The sequence below is a fragment of the Rhinolophus hipposideros genome (assembly GCF_964194185.1).
Source record: "Rhinolophus hipposideros genome assembly, chromosome: 7".
NCBI lineage: Eukaryota > Metazoa > Chordata > Mammalia > Chiroptera > Rhinolophidae > Rhinolophus > Rhinolophus hipposideros.
In genome coordinates this window covers 59,379,612-59,404,451 of record NC_138053.1, presented here as the reverse complement: position 1 = coordinate 59,404,451, position 24,840 = coordinate 59,379,612, and the positions used below count along the sequence as shown (strand labels likewise).

Below are 24,840 nucleotides of genomic sequence, written 5' to 3'. Positions count from 1 at the left end.
TTTTTTCTCTGCACAACCAGTTAGTTGCACCAATTTTTAATCCATGATGTATTTCAAATCTGTTTTTTCCTCTTATTTTGCTACTACCCTTGTTCAGGCCTTCATTATCTCTAGCCTGGGCTGCTGTCAGTTTATAGACTGGTGTCTTATCTTTTTGCTTTTCTTTCCTTTCCACTCATTACTGTCAGAATAGTCGTGCTGAAGCCTCATTAAGATGTTACAGTTACTCTCTGTTGACTGTAGAAATAAGACCAAATCCCTTGGCCTATTATTTCAAGCCTCTGCTTTCATGACTCGCATTCACCAACTCTGTCATTTAGCCTAATATAACACTTCTTAAACTTCCCTGCCGATAAAAATCACTTATAGTACTTTTTAAAAAATTAAATTCCTAGGCCCCATCTCAGATGTACTGATTGAGAATCTCCAAGTGAGGGGGCCTGGGTATCCTTTTGACGCATTCCCTGAAATTCTTATCAGGGAAATGTAGGAACCACTGCGTTAGCAGATCCGAACTATTTGCTCTTCTATGTAAATGCCTTGTGTTTTCCCTTTTTTGTGTCTTTGTTTATGTTCTTTTACCTGCCTGAAGTGTCCTATCCCAGTTCTGGATGTCAAAGTCGTATTTATTTTCAACACTTTTTTAAAAAGTCATATTTATTTTCAACACCTAAAATAGCATTTTTTCTAAATGTCTTTCCCAGTTTTTCTTAATCTTTTCTTTTTCTGATCTAACTCTGGCCTTTCTTGGGATACTTACATTTTCTTTTCCAAAACGTTCTTTTTGTTTTATTGCATAAGAAACATATGACTGTGTCCTCATTGTACACCATTGAAACATGATACCCTTTTCTTTCTGACCTTATTGTGTAGAGTTCTAGGCTGTGAGCTTCTTGATGGTAAACTTTGTGGCATCTTTGAGTGACAGTGTGTTGGAGTAGAAATAGTATGAATTTGGGACCATACAGACTTATATTGACACTTCACTTCCCACTGATACTCTGTGGCCTTGGATATAGTCTCTCTGAGCCTCAATTTTCCTCTTTGTAACATGGAAATAATATGTACCATTTACAGTCCTGGAATTAGGATGTGGATATTGTTACTTTGATATATTATGCAATCTTGAAAATGTTTCTGAATGTTAAATGTCTTAAACAATACACTCCATGTTATAATTTTTACTTATTCTCAGAGAGAGCTAAAGAATATCAAACTATTTCTAATATGAGCATAACCATCCTGCAGATACTGCCACCCTCATGCTCAAGCAGTTTAGAGGGTGGGTGAGAAACTTGCAAGCATTTCAGCGCTCCGGGCTGGGCAGCTCAGCGTGCTGGGCCCAGTGCCCCTCCAGAGCACTCCCATGGGGCCCAGGACAGTCACTTGAGCAGCTTTGGAGAGCATGGATGTCCACCTGGACATCATGACCCACCAACAACCCATTCTCCACATGCGAGTGGGTCTTGGCACACTGTGCAGAATCTTTGGCCTGCAGATTTTAGCTGTTTTGCCTGTTTCTATAATGGAGTCATGGATAAATTTAGCTTGAGAAAATAGAACAACAACAACAAAATCACTGAAATCTAATGGCTTAGAGTAAAGAAAATTTCTCTAGAGGGCATGAAATAAATTCTAGAGAGAATCGAAATGGAAGTGTTAAGTTTATTTTGCTTTTATACTGTTCTTCAGACTATGAGCTCCCTTCAAATACATTTTACCTCATGGATAAATTGAACCTTGGTAAGAAATGGGAAGGCAAGCCTGAATATTAGAAAAATATGACTGATCGAATATATATTTTTTTAAAATTTAGTCTTACTGTTTTGTTTTTCTTTTGTTTTATATTAGCTGAGGGTTTGTCATATATGGCCTTTATTATCTTGATGTATTTTCCTTCTAGCCCCAGTTTATTAGGTATTTTAATCATAAATGGATGTTGTCTCTTGTCAAATGCTTTTTCTGCATCTATTGATTTAATCATATGATTTTTGTCCTTTATTTTTTTTACGTGATATATCACATTGATGGATTCACGTATATTGAACCATCCTTGTGCCCCTGGGATGAACCCCCACTTGGTCATGATGTATAATCTTTTTAATGCATTGTTGGCCTTACTGTTTTTAAATGTATATAATGACTAGAGCCAGAGTCAAGTAAGTGTCTTTTACAATGACTAAGAACAATTTGCAGTTTCAGTGGTTGCATGAAATGAAATATTTCTAGAGGACTTGAAAATAATTGTTTCATTATTCATTTCCTTATCAAGTTTCTTTTTTCAGTGACTTCACACTGTTAAGCTTTATTCCAGAACCAGTCTAACATCACAAGTTAATAATTGGTAAAGTCTGTATTGAGGCTTTAGTTTATGTGAAAGGAGAACTAAGATAGAGTCCCCTCTGGTTTATGGATTATCAGTGTGGGATTACACCCACTGCTTCACCCCACTCATTTATTCATGACAAGGTGCCTCTCCCACGTGGGTTAGCTTTCCTTCCTTATTTATTTCAGTATCTTTCTACGACCTGATAAAAATCTCTTTTAGAATAATAGAATTTTATAGCTCAAAGGGATCTAGTCCAACTTCCTTTCTTTATAGATGAGGAAACTGAGACTCCGGTTAAGTGACTTGCTAGACTGAGTTCATTTCCTTTTCGATAGGCTCACATGATAGGAGGATGCCATAATAACGTATCTTGAGTTCAGGAAAGCACATTGTCAGAGGTCTCTCCTGATATTCTTGTGGACACCATGAGGAAATGTGATCTGGGAGATAGTACAGTCAGGTAGATTTATAGCTGACTGAATACTTCTGTCCAAAGAGTGCTTTGTTGTTGATCTGTGCCTGATTATCTGAACTACTAAGTTGAAATGTAATAGGAGTACATGTCAATTCTGTACTTTAGTTTAATGAAATCAGCTGAATAGGTATAAGACTTAGCCTGTAAGCCCTAGTTGAATTATTAAAAGTAAGGTCTCTGGAATAAGAAATTTAACATTCTTTGCATTTTGGGGGATCATATTTGCAGCATTTTGTTCAGTTCTGAACACATTTAAGAAGGATACTGACAAACTAGATGCATCCAAAGGCTGGGCGGGTTGTGAGGAGGTTGGGGATGATGCCAAAACCATCTCATATGGGGAATGCTTGAGGAACTGGATATACTTTGGAGAAGTAAAAACAAAGGGAAAATGTGAACCTAGACTTCAAATATTTGAAAGGCTTTTTTATCTTAAAGATCCCTTCCTTCATATTGTTTTCTTAAATAATTGTTGCATTCAAGTATCTGTATTGGTGTAAAGTTTACTCCTGCGTCTTTGTGTATAACTTAAAGACAGATGTCAGAAAGTGTTTTTCAAGTGAAAGCTTACAACCAGACAAGCAGTTTTCATGAAGCAAGTTAAATGGTAGGTTTATAATAAAAGTATCTCAATAACTGGATTTTAAAATAGTGTTTAAATTATTGCCACATTCACAATAATGATTCACACAGTATTTCTCTCACTTAAAGATATGTTAACATTTTACCTCAAATCCAATGTTATAAAAAGACTTTTTTCTCACCCAGAAAAAGTTATATTGATAGACAAATATATCATTTTTGCGAATAAAGTAAAAATGTTTTGTCCCGTTCTCGTTTCTCCTATACAGTTCAAGTTTCCCCCAAAGTAGGGAGAATAGTTAGGACTGGTATGGCCTGGAGGGTGCTGCTAGGCCATTTTCACGGAGGCTGTCAAAAGTGGTAAACTGTCTAATATATCAAATGTTTTCACCCCATTCAATTGTATAAAACTTTAATTTACTGAGCTTGCTAGTTGTTTCTATTTAACTAATTTTAAAAAGATGTTAATATATTTGTATTAATTTCATATTTCCGCTGTAACCAGTTACCATAAAATTAGTGGTGTGAAGCAAAACAGACTTAGTATTTGACAGTTCTGGAGGTTAGAAGTCCAAAACTGGATTCACTGGGCCAGATCACTAGGTACGAGCAGGGCTGCTTCCTTCTGGAGGCTCCCGAGAGAATCTGGGACCGTACCTTTTCCAGCTTCTAGAGACTGCTTCTATCCCTTGGCTTGTGGAACCTTCCCCACCTTCAAAGCCAGCCGTAGCTGGCTGAATCGTTCTCGTGCTTCGTCATTCTGAAACTGACTCTTCTGCCTTCCTCTTCCACGTGTGTAAGGACTCAGGTGATTACATTGGACCCCCACCCCCTCAATAATCTAGGATAAGCTCCCCATCTCGGAATCCTTCATTTATCTGCAGAGTAACTTTTTCCGTGTAAGGTAACACATTCACAGGTTTTGAGAATGTGACCATCTTTAGGAGCCATTATTCTTCCTACCAATTTTTTTGTATCTAAATTGAACTATATGGCATACCTGATAACAGGAACTGTTTGTAGCTCATTTTTAGTTTGAGAAGGTAGAACTAGGATTGGTTGGAGGGTTGAAAATTACACATAGATTTTTTTTTCTCCAATTAGAGAATTGTCCAATAATGGAAGCCATTTAAAAAGGAGTGATTTTCATGTGTGTGTGAGGTTATAAGCTTCGTTTAGATGTGAGACACTGGTTGGCTACTCAGCAGTCATAATCAAGGAGATTCCTGCATGGGATGGGAGACTAAATTAAGTGGCTTGGAAGATTTTTTTTTTTTTTTTAACTACTAAGTTTTTCTGGTTCTGTGCTGAAGGTCACAGAATGTAATAGTTGGTGTTTTTCAGTGAAACAGAAATATATATACTGGGGTTGCCAAAAAAATGTATGCACATGTATTCATCTTTTGTTATTGGTGTATATTAATATTATTTTAATACAGTTTTTTCCTTTCTTAAAATGTGTACAATTTTTTGGCACCGTGTGTGTGTGTGTGTGTGTGTGTGCGCGCGCGTGCGTGTAGAGAGAGATTAATAGGTGGATACATTTTTAGGAATTGTCTCATGCTTGTGGGGGCTGGGAAGTCTAAAATTTGTAAGCAGGCCAACAAGCTGGAGACTTAGGAAAGAGTTGATATTACAGTCTTGAGTCCAAAATCTGCAGGCTGTAAATTCAGGCACCGTTTCTATGTTGCAGTCTTTAGGTTGAATTGCTTCTTCTCGGAAAACATTAGTCTTTGCTCTTAATTCCTTCAGCTGATTAGATGAGGCCCACCAACATTTTGTCAGATAACCTGCTTTACTCAAAGTCTACTGATTTAAGTGTCAATCATCACATTTAAAAAATACTTTGTAGCAACATCTAGACTGACATTTGATCAAACAACTGGGCACCATAGCATAGAATTAACTATTACACACAGCTAGAGGTTGAGACCCAGACCTTCCAACTCCTTGACCCATGTTGTTCCTCTGTACCACTGTGCACCTTCCTTCCTCCGTTGCTCCCTCCCTCCGTCCCTTCCCTCTCTCTCTCTCTCTCTCTCTCTCTCTCTCTCTCTCTCTCTCTCTCTCTCTCTCTCTTCTTGTACTGTGTTTAGTTCCCACTGTTTCACTGCCTCTTTGTTCTTGGGTATGAATTGCTAGATAATAGTGTAATTTTCCCACATCCCCTTTGACGTTCATTTTTAGATTTGCTTATAGACAGTTTTGAATTTACTGTGGAGTTTCTTATACTGAATTCACCAAATATATTTAGTACTTTGTTCAGCAGCTTTTTGTTCAACCCTTTAGCCAGCTACTTTTATGTAATTTTAAAAAAATATATTTAAAAATATATTACGTGTTTGTTTTTCCTCCAAAGTTTTTGTTACCTAGTGGTATAAATAAGAACTTTAACATAGGTCATTCAGAAAGAATAGGCATTAAAGAGAAATATCTGAATTCATTTTTACTCTCTTTGGGACTATCTCTGAATTTCTCCAGTTTTTCCACAATTTGTTTTTTTTGTGCCTGCAGGATGCAAAGTCTACTATATAAGTGGAAGGGACATCTAAAATATTGCTTTTGATCATATATTTCTTTCTATTCTAATTTAATTTAAAAAGTTAATTAAAAATTGAAATGGTAATGATCATTCAGATTAATTCACAGGTTCCTCCTATTGTTAAACCTTATTTTAAATTGGTATAAGACAAGTTTTTGCTTTTCCCTTCAGGCTATTCTGTTTTAGGGAATAAACAAGAACTTATTTTTTTTAAATGTTAAACTAACAGTTGTAAACTAACTTTTACAAATCAGTGAAATGGTGTAGCTTATGAACGGTCCAAGAACCTAGTGACGTGAATTCTAATCTTCCTCCTGCTATTTATTAGCATCATTCTCATTTTCTGATCTGTGAACTAAGGAGCTGAACTAGAGGGCCCGAGGCTACCCTGGCTGTGACATTCATGATTGTGACTCAAGGAGGGAGCAACATGGGGAGAATTAATACGGGAATATTTTTAGAGTAGAGGAAGATAAACATTGATGGCTAGAGAGGCAGGAGGAAGAAATTTTAGAGAACGAAATCCTGAACAAAATACATTCAACTTTTATTCTAAGGTCATTTTATGTTTACTTGTACACTGTTACACATGTTTAATTCTCTTTTTCAAATAAGCAAGGCTGCTATCATTCTTTTTTCCGTTTTGTAGGCTAAGGGTTCTGAGGCCTGATGAGGTCATTCTTCTTTCCTAAATGGTGTAAGTTTTGGACTAAAATCCTTAGAATTACTGAATATTAGGCTTTGAAATTCATTTGGTCCCAGTACCATCTTTCTTCTTGTCCTGTCTTCTTTCTACTACACCACCTTCTGTTTTTTAAAGTTACTTATCAATTTTCATTGTTGGACAAACATATTATCAAGTAATTAGTTGACATTTGGTCTTTTCATCACTCCTTGGTTTATGTAAGGCTATGGATTTAGAAATATAGATTAATTGTATAATTCAGATTCTATGACTTTTTAAAAATCTACAGATAAATAGCATCTTTAGATTAACTCTTTGGGAAAGGATTTTTGTTTTGTCTTGTGAAATTAGACTATAAGCATGTTTTAATTGATTAAATCTTTAAAAGGTGGAGAATTCCATGTTAATACAGAAGTTAATTTTGTGACCTATTTATTAAAAATTAATGACCTATTTTAAGGTTCTTATTTATACCATCAGATAACAATAACCTTGGAGGAAAAACAAACACCAAATATATTTTAAAACTCTATTATTTTCATCATGGAGATATATTTCAAAAGGTATACATCTGCCTCAAAGTAAAACTTCTGAGATTTAGAAAGCTGTTCTCAAAATTGTAAAACAGTGGTAAATGGGGCTTAAGGGAAAGAGGTATTTTCACCTCTCTGTAGCTGACCTTTAAACATTTCAATTAACACATTTTGTAATGAATTTTTCAAAATAAAATTGTCCTTCAAATTAAATGGAAATTACCCTTTCTTTCTCAACTGTAACCCATTAGTGTTCATCCTTAGTTGATTAGTTGATGGGTGGGATGGTGAGCAGCTTCTCCCCTCAAGATACAAGGTATAAATTTGAAGTTTTACCACCCTGTGGTGGGGGAGTCTGTAGGATAGTCTGTAACTCCGAAACACGGAAACACGGAAACACGGCCAGTGTTTGGGGCCCATAGGGAACTCTAGGAAAAGAAAAATGGATACATTTGGATTTTTGGTATATAGTTGTAAGACAGGCCCAGAATTAAATCCTGGATCCTCTACCACGGACTTGCGGACTTGCGTTGTGACCTCTAGTAAATTACTGTGTCTTTATTTTCATCCGTAAATATGAGGAGAAGAGGAAGTGAGGGGTAGGAATAATGTACAGTACCTGGCACAAAGTATATACTTCATGAATAGAATAATAGTTATTTTATAGTTGTAATTTTCTTTATGTTCCTATGTCTTATTTCTCCATTAAAATATGAATTTATTGAGAACACAAACTTTGAAATTAAAGCATTTAATAAATATTTGGTCATTGATGAATATTGTTATACTTGAGAGGCTTGCACATAATATGTTTTCTATTTGTTAAATAGTACCTCATAGGTGCAATCATCTGGTTGCTTAGGTACATTTTTAAAGTAATTCTGTGTAGTATTAACACTATATTTGAAGAATAATAGTGTGCATTTATTTCAAATTACTCTTGTGATTTATCTTCTAAGTTTTTATATATGGGTCAAAATTGATTAAGTTAGCTGTATGTAAATCATAATGAGGATTTAGAGTTTGGAAATAGTAATCAATAAACTTATTTGTAAGGATATCACTTTTTGAAAGAAAGGTTGTTTCTAAAATAATATTTCAGTCAGTGGGAGAGTAAGATTCCTATTTATAAAGTTTTAGTTTCTACTGGAATTTTCAGGAACACATTTCTTTTGCTAACCATGGTATAATTGTTCTAGATTTTGTGTAAATTGTAAACGTGTCCTTTTGGAAGACTGTTTTCCCCCACTCATGATTGATTACATTACGCGTTCCTTTTCAGAGCATGAAAGGAAAAAGCAAAAGTAGTCATGACTTGCTTAAGGATGATCCACATCTCAGTTCTGTCCCGGTGGTTGAAAGGTTAGTATGGTGCCAGTGTGACCCTAAGTCCTTGTTGTCTGTTCAGATCATTTTCTTGCTGCTTTTGTGAGTAAACGGTCAGTTCTCATGAGTTCAATTTTTCCCACCAAGCCAAAGCACTACAGCATTTTGATAATGGAGGCAGTAGAGCCTCTAGTCACTCACTTTTCTTGCCATCTGTCTCTATTGTACTAATTAAATTTAAAATTAATTGTTAAACTTAAGTTTTGGGATATTTTCAATACTAGGAAACTGTTTGCTTTAACAGTTTAATGTTTAATTCACATTTGCTTTGCTAATATTTTCCCTGAAATGTTTTTGTCTCGGTATCATGGGTAAGCAAATCACAGTTGAAGCGTTTTATGAAGAAGTCGCCACAGCTTGGACCAATCCACTGAGTATTATTATTTCTTACATATTTCAGAAATTAGCAGAAAATCACCTTACCATCTTTGTTGCTTCTCTTTGAGAAGGGAAGATGTCTCTCTGTTAGATATAATTGAACATGATATATTGCATTATCGTCTCAAAGGGTGACTAAAATAGTATTGTACTGCTCTTAGCTCATTTCTAAAAATTCTATTTCGAAACAATCTTTTCTTAATATCTTTGGATTTGAAAGATTTGGTTTCTTCAGCTAGAATACATCAAGCCAATGGAAGAAATTGTTTTCTGTTGCCTTTTGTTCATAAAAATAGCATTGTTTATTATTGTTTGCATTTTTTTCTTTCTATTGATTTCATTTATGTGTTAATGGAACATACCTCTTATTCTGTTTATAAAAATGAGTCCTTTTTAGAATGTTTTCATTTGCTCTAGAATGACAGTTGAAATAAGGTTTTGAACTATTAATCAAGCAAAATACTCTAAATTTTTGGATTATTGAATAATTTTATTAGTTTAATTTTGAAGCTAAAGTATGCTATTTTCCTTTATTTTTTATAGTGAAATAGGTGATGCAGCAGGAGATTCAAATGATGTGAGTATTAATTTTAGTATTAACACAGTTTGATCAATTTATAGAAAATTCAAAATTTTTGTGCAAAATTAAATTGTTTTTCTTAAAAGGTAATATGCATTGCTTTTATAATTATACATCTAAAATTTTGAAAAAATTTGAAAGATTTGAAAAATAAATCATTTATTTTGATATTATAATACTTTCATCCGTGTGTATGTGTGTGTGTGTGTGTGTTTCCCTACAAAATGGAATCTTATGTATGAATTTCTATCCTGTTTGTTCTCCCTCTGATATAACATTACTTGAATACTCAAAATTTAGATGTCATTGATTTTCTTTTATTATGTTCAAAGTTTAAATGTTGGTGCGTGGGCATCCTACATGATGTATGGGAAATGTTTGGATCAATCAATTATAGTGGACAATTCGAAAGACTCTTTCACGACTGTAGTGATCTTTATTAGTTGCACTGGCTATTAAAACTGATAAAACAGAAGGCAGAGTTTCCTTTTTATATAAGAGATAACGTTTTTCAAGTCATCCATTTGCCACTTTATGTAAAAACCCATTTTATCTGTGCATTGTATAATTCAGTTAGAAGTACATCACTTTCTATGCGTTAATACCGCTTCATCTATTACCACAGTCAAAAGAGAGGGTTCTCTCTGACTATGTATAGTAAAGATATGATATATATATATATATATATATATATATATATATATATATATATATATATATATATATATATATATATATCTCTAACTGGTCAAGAAAACCTTCCCGGAAGAGATGAATGTGTTGTGTCATATAGGAGAATTAGGAGTTAACAAGATCAGAAAAAAACACAGTGAAGGGCAGGGTTCCTCTAATTCAGAGATTAGCACATGCTGAAGCATGGTAACAAGGAGAGATTACCCCTTATTTAGGAAGCACAAGCTGCCATTAAAGTCTGAGAAGGAACCTGCCTTATGTGAAAAGCAAGGAGGAATAGTGTTGAAGGTAGAGGGAACTACATGTATACAAGACTCTGAAACACGAAAACGTTTGGTGTGTTCTAAGCAGACCAGTGTGACTAGATGTAGCGACAGGAGTGAGAGTGAGATGAGGTTGGTGAGGCCGATTGAAGCCAAATATTAGACAGCATCATAGGCCATGGTGAGGTGTTCGAATTTCACCCTAAAACGAATGAGGAACAGTTAAAGGGTATTAGTTAAAAAGAAGAGTGCCATATGGTCAACTTTGCATTTTAGGAAGATCACTGTTGACAATGTTAATAGAGGACAAACGAGAAGAAACAGACTGGAATCAAGGAGACCTATCAGGAAGCTATGGCAAGAGGAGAATTTGATGTAAGACCATAGCTGTGAGATGGGAAAGAGAGACTTGAAAGTGGTCTAAGAGGTGACTGATGTCCATACTAGGAGGTGAGGAAGGAGGAGGAGTCTAGGATAACCGCAAGGTTTCTGACTTAGGTGATTTGTTAAAAGGATACAAAAGAGTAGGCTTGAGGTGGGGAGAAAAATGAAAAGTAATTGGGGTTAAATTTGTAGATTTTGAGATTTGGAGTACTTAGAGACATCTGTGTAACAATAATATGGGTCTGGAAGATAGGATCAACGCCTGATGTAAAAGATACGTTCTTACGGTCTTGATGAAGGTGAGGTCATCTAAGGGTAGTGTACGGCCTCTAACTTGTTTTGTGTCCCAGATCCATTGCAATGACTTAAACTACAGACCTTCTTCCCAGGAAATATACTATATCCACAAACAAAATTTTAGGAATTTGCAGAGGATTTGTTAGCTCTCCTGAGGACTAAGCTTGGAAGACCAACATCAGTGTCTATCAACTTTTAGGGCTAAAGAATTTCTTAATCATCTCACTGAAAATATTCACGATTTCTATCCTTAGAGACTTGGTTCAGAAAGATTGGGATGAGGGCTAGGATTTTATATTTTTTGACAAACAATCCATGTTATCAAGTCTGAGGACCACTGCTCTAAGGGTCCACATTCTCAAGTTAAGAATCCTGCCTCACCATTACTCACCTGATCAAAGAATCACAAGACAAAAAAACTGTAATTGGGGTACTTTCTTCCTCCTTTCCCCTCTTCCTTCCGTCCTTCTTTCTTCTTCCACTCCTCTCTCTCTATTAATGCAGGGAACTATTCCAGATGTTCAAGATATAGCACCGAGCAAAACAGTCCAGAATGTTAACCCTAATGGAGTGCATCCTCTAATTATGGGAGAGACAGTAAACACATAAAAATTGAAATATATATTATATCAGATGGGTGATAAATGCTTTGATGGGGGGGACAGGAAAGAGGAATAGAGTACTGGATGTGGGTGGGGTGGTTGGTCTTGCCATTTTAAGAAGGTGACCAAGATAAGTATCACTGAGGGTAACATTTGAGCAGAAATCTGAAGGAGATGGAAGAGCGGGGAATGCAGATATATGAAATGAGTGTTTCAGGCAGAAGAGAGCAGCAACTCCAAAGTTGGCTAGTGTGGCTAGCCTGGAGTTGTAGGAGATATTATCAGGGAGATACAGATACTCTTGAGTGAGTTCGGGATCCACTGAAGGGTTTTGAGGAGAGGAGTAATTGCTATGATTTAGGTTGTAGGAAGAAATCACAGCTGTTCCACCTCCACCTCTTCTACTTGTATTAATCCCAGGTTGAGGTCAGTGTGCTGGCCAACTGCTTCCGGAAACCATATTTCCCACTGAGAAAGAATGGGAATATAAGTATACACAATATCCAGGGTGACACAGAGGGAGCCCCTTCTGTGCTGCAGACAGGGGCTGGGTGTGAAATGAACAAACAACCCTTAGTGGGGCATCCCATACTTACATGCTTTGCCTGGAGCAGACCCCAGTGGTATTCCCACCTATACCAGATCCTTCAGGCCCTTACTAATTCAAAATAAAATAAAACAAAATAAAAACAAACCTGGCCCAAAATTCAATGAAGGGAGTCTAATGGATCTTTGGAACTGGAAGGGGAAATGGAACGCCCGCAAATCCTCCATTTCAATTTCTACAGGATGGAGAATTTGAAAGTGCAGAGCGTGATGATGGTGATGAGAAGAACCTGATGAAAGAAAGAATTGCGAAAAAGTTAAAAAAGGAACCAAGTGCAAGTGTTAAATCAGCTGGAGAGGGAGATGTGGAGAAGAAATCAGCTAGCCGAAGGTGAGTCAATTATTGTGCTTCTACATATCAGAGTATTTGTCTTTTTATACTTTATTCAAAATTAAGATTGAGTCCTCTGTGAAACTTATTTTTTAAAATACTGTTTTCATAACGTTTAATGTATATACCATTTGTCCTAAATTAAGCCCATTTGGAGGCCTAAAAGAAAATAGACCAGTTTTAAAGTAATTACATACATTAGTGGTCCAATGAGTCTAATTCTACTTCATTTCTCTCTGATCTCTTCTTTACAAGCTTCTGTAGATTTTTATAGATGGGGCAAGCAATATATTAGCTCGATGTGGAAAGCTGTGTTTGTTTAATATCAAGGAGAGCAGTAGAGTAATTGTATAGAACAAAATAGATAGCTTCAGAGTTAGGTGAGTAAAATTTGTCAGAACTTGTTGAGGAAGTATGTGGGCCTGAAAACATTTTCAAATACCTTTTCAAGTCTGATTTATACTATATACCCTTCCTAATCTCAATGGTGTCATATTATAAAAGAAATGTCAGCAATTGTCTGATGATAAAGAATGTTAAATTTTATGATTCAATATTTTATTCTTTTGAAATTCAACTTAATTGAAAAACTCTCCTTTGTGATTTTTTACAACTTTGTGGTATACATTTTAAATAATATTGCTTTAAAAAGTAACAGTATTTGTTTTCTTTGGATGGCCTACATTTGGGGATAAGATAGATGGAACTACATATAAACATTCTTTTTTTTTGTTGTTATGTTTCTCAACCTCATATAGAAAAACTTAAAAATAAAAAATATTTTCATGTGGTCATTGCTTAGCTCACTCAATTTTTTCCCTTTATGTAATCAGAAAGTAATTCCCAGAAATTTCCACTGAAGGTATAACCTTTTACATTCAGAAATGGTACTTAGAAGTTACCGTAAATACCTTTTTTTCCCGCAGCACCATTCATCTGACACTCAAGTAATTACTATTGCATAATTTAATATAGTAAATTAACTTTGGGGTACTACAGACAAGATTTTTAGTGATCATGTATATGCTTATACATAGATGGAGCTGATGAGCCTCTCATCAGCTCTGTAACTTTTAGTCAAATCATGAATATAATCAAGGTTATTTTTTTCTCTTATCATTCAAGACACGTGTTTTCTAATTTTTAAGAACTATGCATTTTTAAAGATTACATTTATAATGTGACAAAAATACATTTTGAATTTTAATAAATGAACCAAATATTTGTTATGTTTAAATGTTTCCTTAAGTCCTCAACTCTATCTTGTTACCCTTAATACAATTTCAAATACTTATGTAACCTGTAACTAATAGAACTTACAATTTAGCAAAGCCGAATTTTCTGTCAGAATGAAAGTAAGCTAATGTGGAAGAATTTGCCTTAATAAATGGTGAGAATACCAAACATCCATTTCAAACATCTATTTCTATCGCTTTCCAGAATTTTCAATATTTTCACGTCTCCCTCCTTCATCCTATTTCTCCTACCTACAGAGAGAAATCAAAGAAAAATGAGGTCAGAGAAAGTACAGAATTTCTAATGGAAAATACAGTTTTTCACCCTTGTTTAGAAATTTCCATGATTGTCTCATGACTGCTTGTTTTAAGTATAAAAAATTCTGGAAATCATTAGTGCTTTTGGTCAGTTATACCAGCTTCACTATAGTGTACGTCTCAGGTTAGTTTTATGTTAAAAACCAAACCAAACCAGGAAATATCTAAGAGTCTTAAAAAATTATAATGTGGTGAAAAGGATTAATTAAATAATTATATTTGCTGCTCAGTCTAAGTTGAATTATAATGGATAGCTGCCAGCTGGAGAGGATATCAGTGTGAAATCATTATCTATTTCAAAATCAATGACCTTGCTAGATACAAACTTTTCATCTGGATATGCTGGAAGTACTCTATTATCCTTTGGTCATTTTCTTATTTGAGCAGTACGGATTAGGGACTAGAGTAACTTACCAGCCCTTTAGGCAAGGAGCCATTCAAAGTCTAATTTTACTGAACATTTTTGATATTGCTTTTATTGGTAAAGAAACATCTGGAATCTGTTAAAGCTGTTTATCACTTGGGATGTTAGACCGACAAGCAGGTGTGTTGAGTACTTAATATTTAAGCTGGGAAATGGTATTTAACAATGTCATTTGCAACACGTTTACATAGGGCAGAATTTTTCCCCAATATGTGTTCTCAGCAATGTCTTTAGTGTTTAGGGGTTCAGGAGAAAAAAATCCAAAGCTCTTCTTACCTACTCTCTTTTCTTTTCTCATTATACTCATCCTGGCTTCCTTAGGATATCCGTCCTTTGCCTCCTTCCTTTTCTAAATGTCTCAATCTTACTCTTATCCAGCCCAACGTCTCTAACCCTATCCGCTTGACTACTAGTTTTTATCCTTTGCCTACCATGAGCTCCTCAGAGACCATCTTATTTATCTTTACATCTTCTGTGTCCATTATACTATGCATATAGTATTGGTCATTAAAGTATGTGCGATGAGTGAATGGAAAAATGAACGAATGCATTTGTGATTCATGGTTTTCACTCCCCACTGCACATTAGATTCACTGGGGAAATATTTTTTAAAAATACTGATGCCTGGGCCTCACTCTCACAGATTCTGAATCATTTGGTCTGCATTGAAGCCCGGGCACATCCTCCTTTTACTTTTTAACTTTTAATTGAAGTATAATTATATACAGAATATATCTGTATGAACTGTATTTTGTAGTGCATGTGCATAATATCCTAAGTATACAGCTTGCTGATTTTTTACAAACCAAATACACCCATATATCTATCACACGGATCAAGAAACAGAAAATTGCCATTACCTAAATAGTCTCTCTCTTGCCCCATTCTGGTTACTTCCCCCCTCATCTCCTCATAGTAACCACTTTTGTAACTTCGAAGAACGTACATTAATTAATTTAGGGCAATAATGCTTCATTAAAACTCTCCAGGTAATCTAATATGCATCCAGAGTTAAGAACTGTCCTCCCCACCAAACATACACTCCCTTGATTTGTTCTGAGGTTTAGAATAATATCAAAGTGGATTTTATAAAATTCTAGTGTCACCTCAGATTTTTGTTTGCAGTCTAACAGGGATAAGACATTTATGTCAACTAAACTTAGTTTTAATCTTTAAAAAGGATAAGGGTCAGTATAGTGGAAATAAACTAACTTTAGAAAAAAAGTACGATATTTGAGTATTCCTAATGTTTTTAAAAGGCGTGTGCTGGTCAGGATTTATTTTTTCATTAGTTTCAGGTGTACAAAACAAAACAGCGATTACACACTTACACCCCTCACAAAGTGATAGCCCCCGCAAGTCTACAGCCCATCAACACCGTACGTAGTTTTTGCAGTATTATTGACTGTATTCCCTATTCTGTACTTTATATCCCTGTGATTTTGTTTAAATTATAGGTGACATTCAATATCATTTTATATTCATTTCAGGTATATAGCACGTCGTGTCTCTCAGCCTTTACTGTACATTTTAATTACCTGAGAACAGGTCCCTCACCTGATCAAGTCAATCAGAATTTTTGGTTTGGGACCACAGAAGTTTTAAAAAGTACCCCAGGGGCTGGGAGCAAAAAAGCCACATTGCAGAGGTTGAGAAGATGAAGATGTACAGTAGGACCCAGCATGCTTACCACCAATCTTTTCATCCCTTAGGCTTATTTCTCAACCAATGGTATGGGAAATAATATTTGTTCAGAAATCACTGGTGCCATCACATCCTAAAGCCAACAAAAAGAAAACTTACTATTGCCACATCTAAGCATTCATCTTTACTGCATAGATGTCAGGGAAATCACTTCTGTTTGGAAGGGCACAACTTCTTTAAAGCTATCGCAAAATAAAAATGCAAAAAAACAGAAAATAAAATAAAATAAAACCCCAAAATACCCCAGGTAATTCTAATGTCCACTCAAGCTTAATTGAAAGTTTGGGGATAGTTAGGTGTAGCTTGTCTTTTGGAAATTCCGATTTTAAAGCTTATTGTAAAGAATAAGCCTTTTTTTTGTTTTGCCTGTAGGTGGAGCTCAGCTGCTGCAAGTTAATCACGTAAACTAAATTGAGTTGTCTGCCCTACTTGTTTTTAGCATCTGTGTATTGATTTATAATAAATGGCCAAACAGTAAAATCAGATGTAACAAGTAGACCAGATAGTGAAAAAATCAGTGGTTTGTTGTGATGATTATAATCATTCTGGAAATTCAGTCTTTTATTGTGTAATTTGTATTATTTGTTATTTTATTGTAATTGCTCTTCTAAATTATTTTTATCAAATTGAAATATAAGTAAAAAATCTTGACACTTCCCATCAAATAGCAATCATTAAAGATTTGATAGTCATCTTTCAAGGTTAATGAGATGGTATTAGTTTTGGTGTTCAAACGGGTTCTGTTTTGATTAGCTGTGTTGTTACCTGTCATATTTAGTTGACTGTGGCTCTACCCCTTTTCCATAAAACAACTGTCATATTTGGTAAAGTTCATTAGAATTTGTGTTTTCCTCAGGTGTATTAGGTTGGCTGAATGTGAAATCTCTTATTATAATGATAGCATCAGGAATTTGGATATGAATATTGCAGTTGATTGACATGGGAGATCTAATGCGTGGGATTGAACTTTAAATTATAACTTTAAATTCTAACAGTTGCGAGGCCCAAGGCCTCCTGAGGCCTTGGTGCACACCCGGATGAGCTGTTTCTAATTTTAGTCTCTCTCATCTCCCTGTTGTGGGTTTGAAATATGTGACTAGGATTTCTTACGGAACTTTTAATAATTTTTTCCCCAGTATTTCTAGCCTTTTCAAAAACATTAATAATCTTTTTCTCAGCCTTTGGGAATTTTTGAGTCTTAATATACTTTGTATTCTGGTTCTCTTACTTTATGATTAGACTTATGAAGTACAGAGTTGTCTTTGTATATAAACTTTGTTTGCTTTAGCACATTCAAAAAGGTAGTACCTTTAAATTTCAAAAATTTAAAAGAGAGTACACAGTTTGAAATGATGGTACAAATTTTTAAAAAGTACAATAACAAAGACAAATCCAAAGACTTTCTCACAATCCTATTAAAGCCATTAGAATCATCATCTCTAAGAAGTCCCCTCTTCCTCTCATCGAAACATTTACAAGCAAGGAATGAAATTCACCAGTTAGGGCATTTCTTCTTTCTTTCACCTTCTTTGCCTCAAGATGTATTGAAGCAAACAGTAAAAGACAGAAAAAGCAACGTAAGATCTGTGTACTACGTAATTAATCTCTGAATAAAGAAAATTTGCGGTTATTGTTTCTTGGGTAAGGAGTAGTAGTGGTGCAGATACTCTATTTTCAAGAAATATTTGAGTTTAACAGCAGATACGAAGCTTTGGAACAATCCGGATTTCAATGAAGCTTACATTTACTAGAACTTGATTTCTATTTTTTATGTTCTTTCATAACCAATCATTCTAATTCTCAAATATATGTTACCCTTTTCACAAGTCATTGTGCAGGAACTGCTACCTGCAGACAGTGCCAGGCTGCAAGAACGTGGAAATAAAGGAGAAATGGTTTCTGTCTGTGAACTTTCATAAATAGTGTAAGAATTATAAACAATTAATTACAATTCAATATGGCAAATGCCCGTATAAAAGTGCATGCAAAGAATTATGGAAGTTAAGTAGGCAATATAGATTTCCGGAAAAGTTCAAAATACCAGGTTAAAAAGGGCTAAATATAAAATTGCTATTTTTGTAGGTCAAGAACAGTCAAATATCAGTTTCATAAGTTTCACCCTAAAGCTAGTAAGGTAAACCATTTTTAAAAAGAAATAACATTTTAGCATTAAGTCCAACCCTTAAAGTAATGTCACATCCTCTCCCGCTGTAGACTAGATGGTTTGTTTATTGCCTTTACCTGTTATGTGTAAAATTTTGGAATAATAACAATTCTAATATAAACCATACCATCATTTGGCATTTCTGGCTAGCTTCCATTTTTCTTCTGATTGAATCTTTATAGCAAGAATTTTGGATATTCTGGACAAAACTGTTTCTTGGGCTGTTTGAAATAAAATACCACTTAAAAAATATCCTGTTAGTTCATTGAGAACCTTAATCCATATCCAAGGAATCACCTTCAAAATAAAACAAAAAAATCCTTGAATTTCAATTATGTACTTCAGAAATATGACAACCCTACTGCTTTTACAATTAGATTTTTGTATAGCAGACAGGAGGCAGTGAAATACACATGTGGAGGAGATTCTCCTGTCAAAATAGGGAAGAGGTATTTGCATCTCTTTAGAATGTATTGATTTGTATTATCCTTAAGAGTTACATTCTATTTTTTTTAAAAAAAGAGTTACATTCTGTTGATCTTGCAGTACCAGTTGTTTACAAGCAATGGAATTGTCCATTTCAAATGTAGTATTGACGTTATGTGCAGAAAAACGTTCTTTAAGTTATTCAGCATCTGAGGAAGTGTTCTCAATCCTGGAATATAGATAGTCACGTTGAAAAGTTTTGAAATGTTCACTGTTTTCCTACCTTCCCTGGCTTCCTAATGAATTCACCTGTAAATTAAATTAGCAAGTATAGTTTGGGTAAAATAAAGAAGAGAAGGTCTACCCAAGATGCAAATTTCTTTGTTTAGCATGATGTTAAAAGCACACGAAATACACAAAGATATGACAGAAAATTAGTTAGTGATTTTATTTTGTTTTATTCCTAGACTTTTTTTCTGCCCCCTTCCTCTCTAACTGTTCAGGGATTTTACTACTTTTCAGATATTACTTCACTTTTGCACATTTTGAGTTCCTCCTTTGTACTTCCTGGCACAAAGGAGGTTCCAGGATGCTCAGATTAGTAAATCTCCGTCTCTTCTCAAGTTGCTGAGTGTCTCCCTTCGTGTAAAGGGAGACACTTGTATAAGCACATAAGGGCTGTGAAGTGTTCGTAGCTGCTCTGTAGCCAGAGAGTTGTTCTGTTGTTCTGCAAATATTTATTGTTCTTCTACAGTGTGACTAAGCACTTTGGCAAATCAGTTTATTTGTCTAGTTTAACTTGCACAACAAATCTTAATTTATATTATTTTTATCATTTCACAGGTATAAAAAAACTAGACTTAAAGAGGTTAAGTGACTTGTGGTTAGAAAGTGGCAAAGCTTGAACTTGCAATGGTCTGACATCTGTACGGAGCATAGAGAGGGGTTGGCCAGAGCCAAGTCGTATGTGTCCAGCTAAAGTGTTCCTCTCACAAGGAATGTTTCCAGCAAAGGTGTGACATCATTTTAGAGATATTACTCTATATTAGTGACAGGGATCAATTAGAGGAAGGAGACAGAAACAGAAAGACAAATTAATAGATTATTACATTAGCCCCAAGGGAGAGGCAATAAATAAGGGACTAGCTAACAAAGGTACTATCTGCCGAGACGGGTTTGAGAAATAGTAAGGGGGTAAAAGACTGGATGTAGGAGCTGTGAAGGAAAAGGATATATTCCAGGGAACCCGGAGGTTTCCAGTTTGGATGACTGGCGAAGTGGTGATAAGCATTGAGATAGGAACGCTGGATGTCTTAATGCTGACCTCAGACATTTTCATCCTGTTAGTCCTTTCTGATATACCTCGATGTCCCTACACATCAACATACATCCTGAATTGTTTCTTATTCAATTGCTTCCTTTATTAGTCATCCTAGGCAAGGTTATGCTATGTGAACAAACAGTCCCCAAATCTCAGCTAATGTTTGTTTTCTTGGCTCTCATTACTTCCTGGTGGGATCTGTGAATCCGCTCTGGAACATCTTTATTCAAAGGCCCAGGATGAAGAAAACAGCCTCATTCTGAGAGGCATGGCAGAGGTGAAAGAGTCATGATGGAATCAGATGCTGGCTCTTAAAGCTTTTGCTTAGAGGTGGAATACATCACTTCATCATTTCGTTGGCCAGAGCAAGTGATATGGCCAAGCAGTATAAATCTTTCACAGGGAGGAGCAGTAAATGGTTAGAAGCAATAATGCAATCTACTACAGTCTCTGTGCTTTAACCAAGAATTGCTGTGGACATCTGTGACTGTAGTAAATTTTAATTGTCTTCCTAGCAAACAGGACAAAAAGAGATACAATAAAGATTACCTGGTCATATTATCTGAATTTTAAAAAGAAGGGTATCAATTCCTAATTATGTCACTTTTAAAAAGTACAAAATTCTAAAGAAAATTCTATCTTATCAGATAGAATTATCTTTACACGAGAACACAGTGCATGCCTTCCACAAGTTTCACAGAAGATGCAAAACACTTTATATGCATAGAATATTAAATTACAACTTTCTTGTTAGACAGTTTAAGGATCCTTTGGTTATAGGGAATAGAAACCCACTCACATTAGCTCAAGTAAAGGGAATTCTGTATAACAGCATAGAGGAATTGCATAGAATCTAGATGGAAGACTTGCATACAGGCCTCACAGGAAAGAATGTTATCAGAAACTTATATTTTTCTCCCTCGCTCTGCAGCCTCAGACTTTCTGCCTATTCTCTGTTCATTTGTTCCATTATCTTTTACAATCTTGTGTTTTCTCTAGAGAACTCTAGTCTGCTCCCTATTGAAATTCAGCTCTTCAGAAGTAAATTGACTTGATTTCTGTGTCCCAAGTACACATTCTCAGGAGAGAGAATCTTATTGTCTTGGCTTGGCTTCAGTATCCATTTCGTTATGTTATTGGAGAGGATGACGATAGTGGAGGGGGGCTGGAAAGCCATGAGGTATATGAGTGTGACAGAGATGGCGAGTCCTTCCGTCATCTATCCTTCCCTTCTTACTTAGTAGTTTGAACCCCCGTTTTTTTACTGGAAGCATGACTGCCTAGCTAAAAGATATTAACCAGTCTCCTTTGTAGCAAGTATGGCCTTGTGACCAAATTCTGGCTAATGAGTGTGTCAGACTTTCAGGCAGTATTTGTTAATGGAAAGAAGGAAGAGGCTAGCTCTCCTCCATCCTTTTTTCCTGCCAGGCCACATGCAGAACAACGAGGCTGAAGGAGCCTGGGTCCTTGAGGACTTTTTGGCACCACTATTCCATGTTGCATTGCCTACCTCTGGACTTTTTGTGTGTGAGATAAAATAACCTTCATGTTGTTTAAGCCACATTATTTGGAGTTTCTATTAAGTGTAGCAGAACCTAAAGCTATCTGCTACAGTAAGGCTCTTTCTTCCAGGGCTGTGCCTATGTATGATAGGCTCTCTAAGGTGGGAACGTGGGCAGACAGGGAATGAATAGCTGTTTGATTATTTCTAATACCTTTCTTAATTGGATTTCTTGTTCCTGGAAGACAGTCACATTAATTAATAACGCCCAACATCTTCACCCCTCTTCTCACTTTTGGCTGATCACCTTTATTCTTGATTTCATTAGGAAAACAGAAGTAGCAAGAGAACTTCCTCATTTTCCTCCCACCAGATCTATCTATCTGCATCTGAATCTATTCTTTTAGCAAAGACAACCCCTTCCCTCTGTGCTCTGGTCTTCACACCCTTTCACTTTATTACACACTTCAGCCGGGTATTATCCACTTTACTCTTGTTGCTCACTTCGTAGCAGGCATATTTGTCATTATTGTTCCACAGCCACACCAAGCACGTTCTTTTTTCAGGCATCTGTACTTTGAGATACCTTGGCCTGAAACTTTCTTTTCTGTGATTTTCTTAGTAACCAGTCTTTCTATTCATTCAATTCCTTGTTCAAATATTTCTTCAGAGAGACGTTTTCAGACCACACTATTTGAAACAAGAACTATCCAAATGAGCTAGAGACAAATTTTTAAAATTTGTTTGACTTTTACCAAATGCCTATCTAGGATCCACTCCTCCCCCAAACACAAAAATCTCATTTGTATGTCTTGCATGTGATTTGCTCCTAGTTTTTGTAGCCAATTAATTAGTGATGAAAATATACATTATTTAACCTTTTCCTGTGACTATTAATATATTATGTGACTATTAAATAATATACATTATTTAACCTTTTCCTGTGACTTCTACATGTTAGAAGCATGTAGCCAATTTTTGTAGCCAATTAATTAGTGATGAAAATATACATTATTTAACCTTTTCCTGTGACTATTAATATATTATGTGACTATTAAATAATATACATTATTTAACCTTTTCCTATGACTTCTACATGTTAGAAGCATAGGTGAATAAAGGTAAATAACATTAAAAAGCAAGTTTAGATCTCGATTATCTGTCTTTTTTGATGCTAGGCTCAGAAATTTGCAGAAGAGACAATGGTCACTATTTTAGGGAGACGAAGTGAGAGGGGCCCTTCTCGTAGCCAAAATCAGTTTTTCACAAGTTCTACAACTTTTGAAGAATGACTGTAGTATTTCATCAACATTAATCTTCCAAATGAATGGATTTCATTCTGTTAGTCTTATTGAATCTTTGCCTTTATTTAAGCTCATTCTTTTAAAAGTAGACACAATATGAACTATTCAGTAATGACGTACTGTGAAGACGAATCTCACAGAATTCATTGCAGTTCTTTCCTACCTTTTGGCCAATTTTGATATGGTAGTAATATTTGATCTCCCTCCTTAGTCTTTATTTAGATACTGCTATGCCATGTATATCAGTTCTTTAAATATACGTGTATATTGATACTGATTTCAATCTGTTTACTATTTAAATACACTTATGTGAATGTTAAACCTTAAGTGGGATTGTCATTATTACTTTGGAATATATTGGTGGCTTCTTCTACTCACTGAACTTTTTTAAAAAGATCCTTAATACATTTTCCTGGTATTGTTCATTGCTAATTTTGTGATATCAACTTAGTCTGATTTCCTTTCTAAAATTTATGGTGTTGATTTAGCTGCTTCTTTAAAGACTTGTCTTGTTTAAACAGTATCAAACTTATTGTATGATAATGGGTAGGTTTCTGTTGCTACTGAAAAGTACTTGTGGTCAAAGGCAGATACTAATTGGCATATGAGCTTAAGTTCTGAATCATTTCTTTTTAATTTGTGTTTTCAGTTTACTCTAGAAATTCATTAGATCAAAGGTATATATGTACTTAACAGATAGGAAGTTAGATTTGTCCTTTGCTGTGTATTTGATTTTCTTGATTCTGTGAAAAAGAATGTTTTCTTAACTTTGAAAGTTATATAATGACTTCCTGCCAATTTCTTCTTCCTTTTAGATAAGAATTTACTTTTTTACTTTTATTAATCATTACAAATTAATGAAAAAAATTTCCAGATATGCCTATTTGTTCACAATATTGACAGTAACTTGAAATACCTTAAAGACAGACTTTGTTTAAGGGAGTTAAAAAGAAAACCCTTGGCTTGGCTTCAAAGAGTTTAGAGAGATACCATGTAGGCCTCAGACAAAGACTGGAGTGTTATAGTTCTTGTATGTTATGTCCCGCTGCTGTTTGGTACGACTCAGCTAGTTTTAGGTACAGTATGTATGCATTTGCCCAGTCATCTAGGAAAAAAGACCTGTGAAAGTACATTTTGTGAGCCAGAAGATGAGACTATCTAATCCTGATGCTGTTGGAGAGTAGCCCAGAAATTGAAGGCCAGGATAACACCAGCCTGAATTATTTGGCTTTATGCTCATTTTTATATTCTCAGGTAGGATTTATCAGTATTCCAGTAAAGTTTTAAAAATTATGTTTTATTGCTTTCATTTTTTTAGCCTATGGTTTGTAGTATGGAAGGAATGTTGGAACAAAGTGTGTTTACATTTTAGTAGATAAAGGTCTTTGCACATAGTTTTTGTAGCAAATTAATTTTGAAAATGCACATTTTACTTAACTTTTTCCTACATCTTAGAAGCATAGGTGAATAAAGGTAAATAAGGTTAAAAAGCAAATTGGAGCTAGACTATCTCTTTTTCAATGCTATATTCATATGTTTTCAGAAGACAATGGTTATTCTACACTGAGAGACCAAGTGAAAGGATCCTTTCTCCCAGTCAAACTATCCTTGTTTCTAAGCTGCGCCAGCGAATAGCAACAATTTTCAGTAGGAAGGGACATAACACCTGTGATTATACTTAAGCATAGGCTGCAACGTAAATGAAGCACCTGAATGGGATTGCAGTCTAAGGATGGTTGAACTGTAACATCACAGCTTTGGGTTGTTGGTGTTATGG

General features: G+C 35.2%; 1 protein-coding gene across 3 annotated transcripts in view; it reads left to right on the top strand.

Annotated features, from left to right (window-relative positions):
* The window catches only part of CWC27 (CWC27 spliceosome associated cyclophilin), a 182,972-nt gene that overhangs the window by 24,539 nt on the left and 133,593 nt on the right, over positions 1 to 24,840 (top strand). For all 3 annotated transcript variants that reach the window (XM_081053636.1, XM_081053635.1, XM_081053637.1), the window contains exons 9-11: positions 8,429 to 8,508; positions 9,454 to 9,487; positions 12,518 to 12,666. In XM_081053636.1, coding sequence (XP_080909762.1) covers positions 8,429 to 8,508; positions 9,454 to 9,487; positions 12,518 to 12,666 — 263 coding nt within the window. The remainder of the gene's footprint in view (positions 1 to 8,428; positions 8,509 to 9,453; positions 9,488 to 12,517; positions 12,667 to 24,840) is intronic.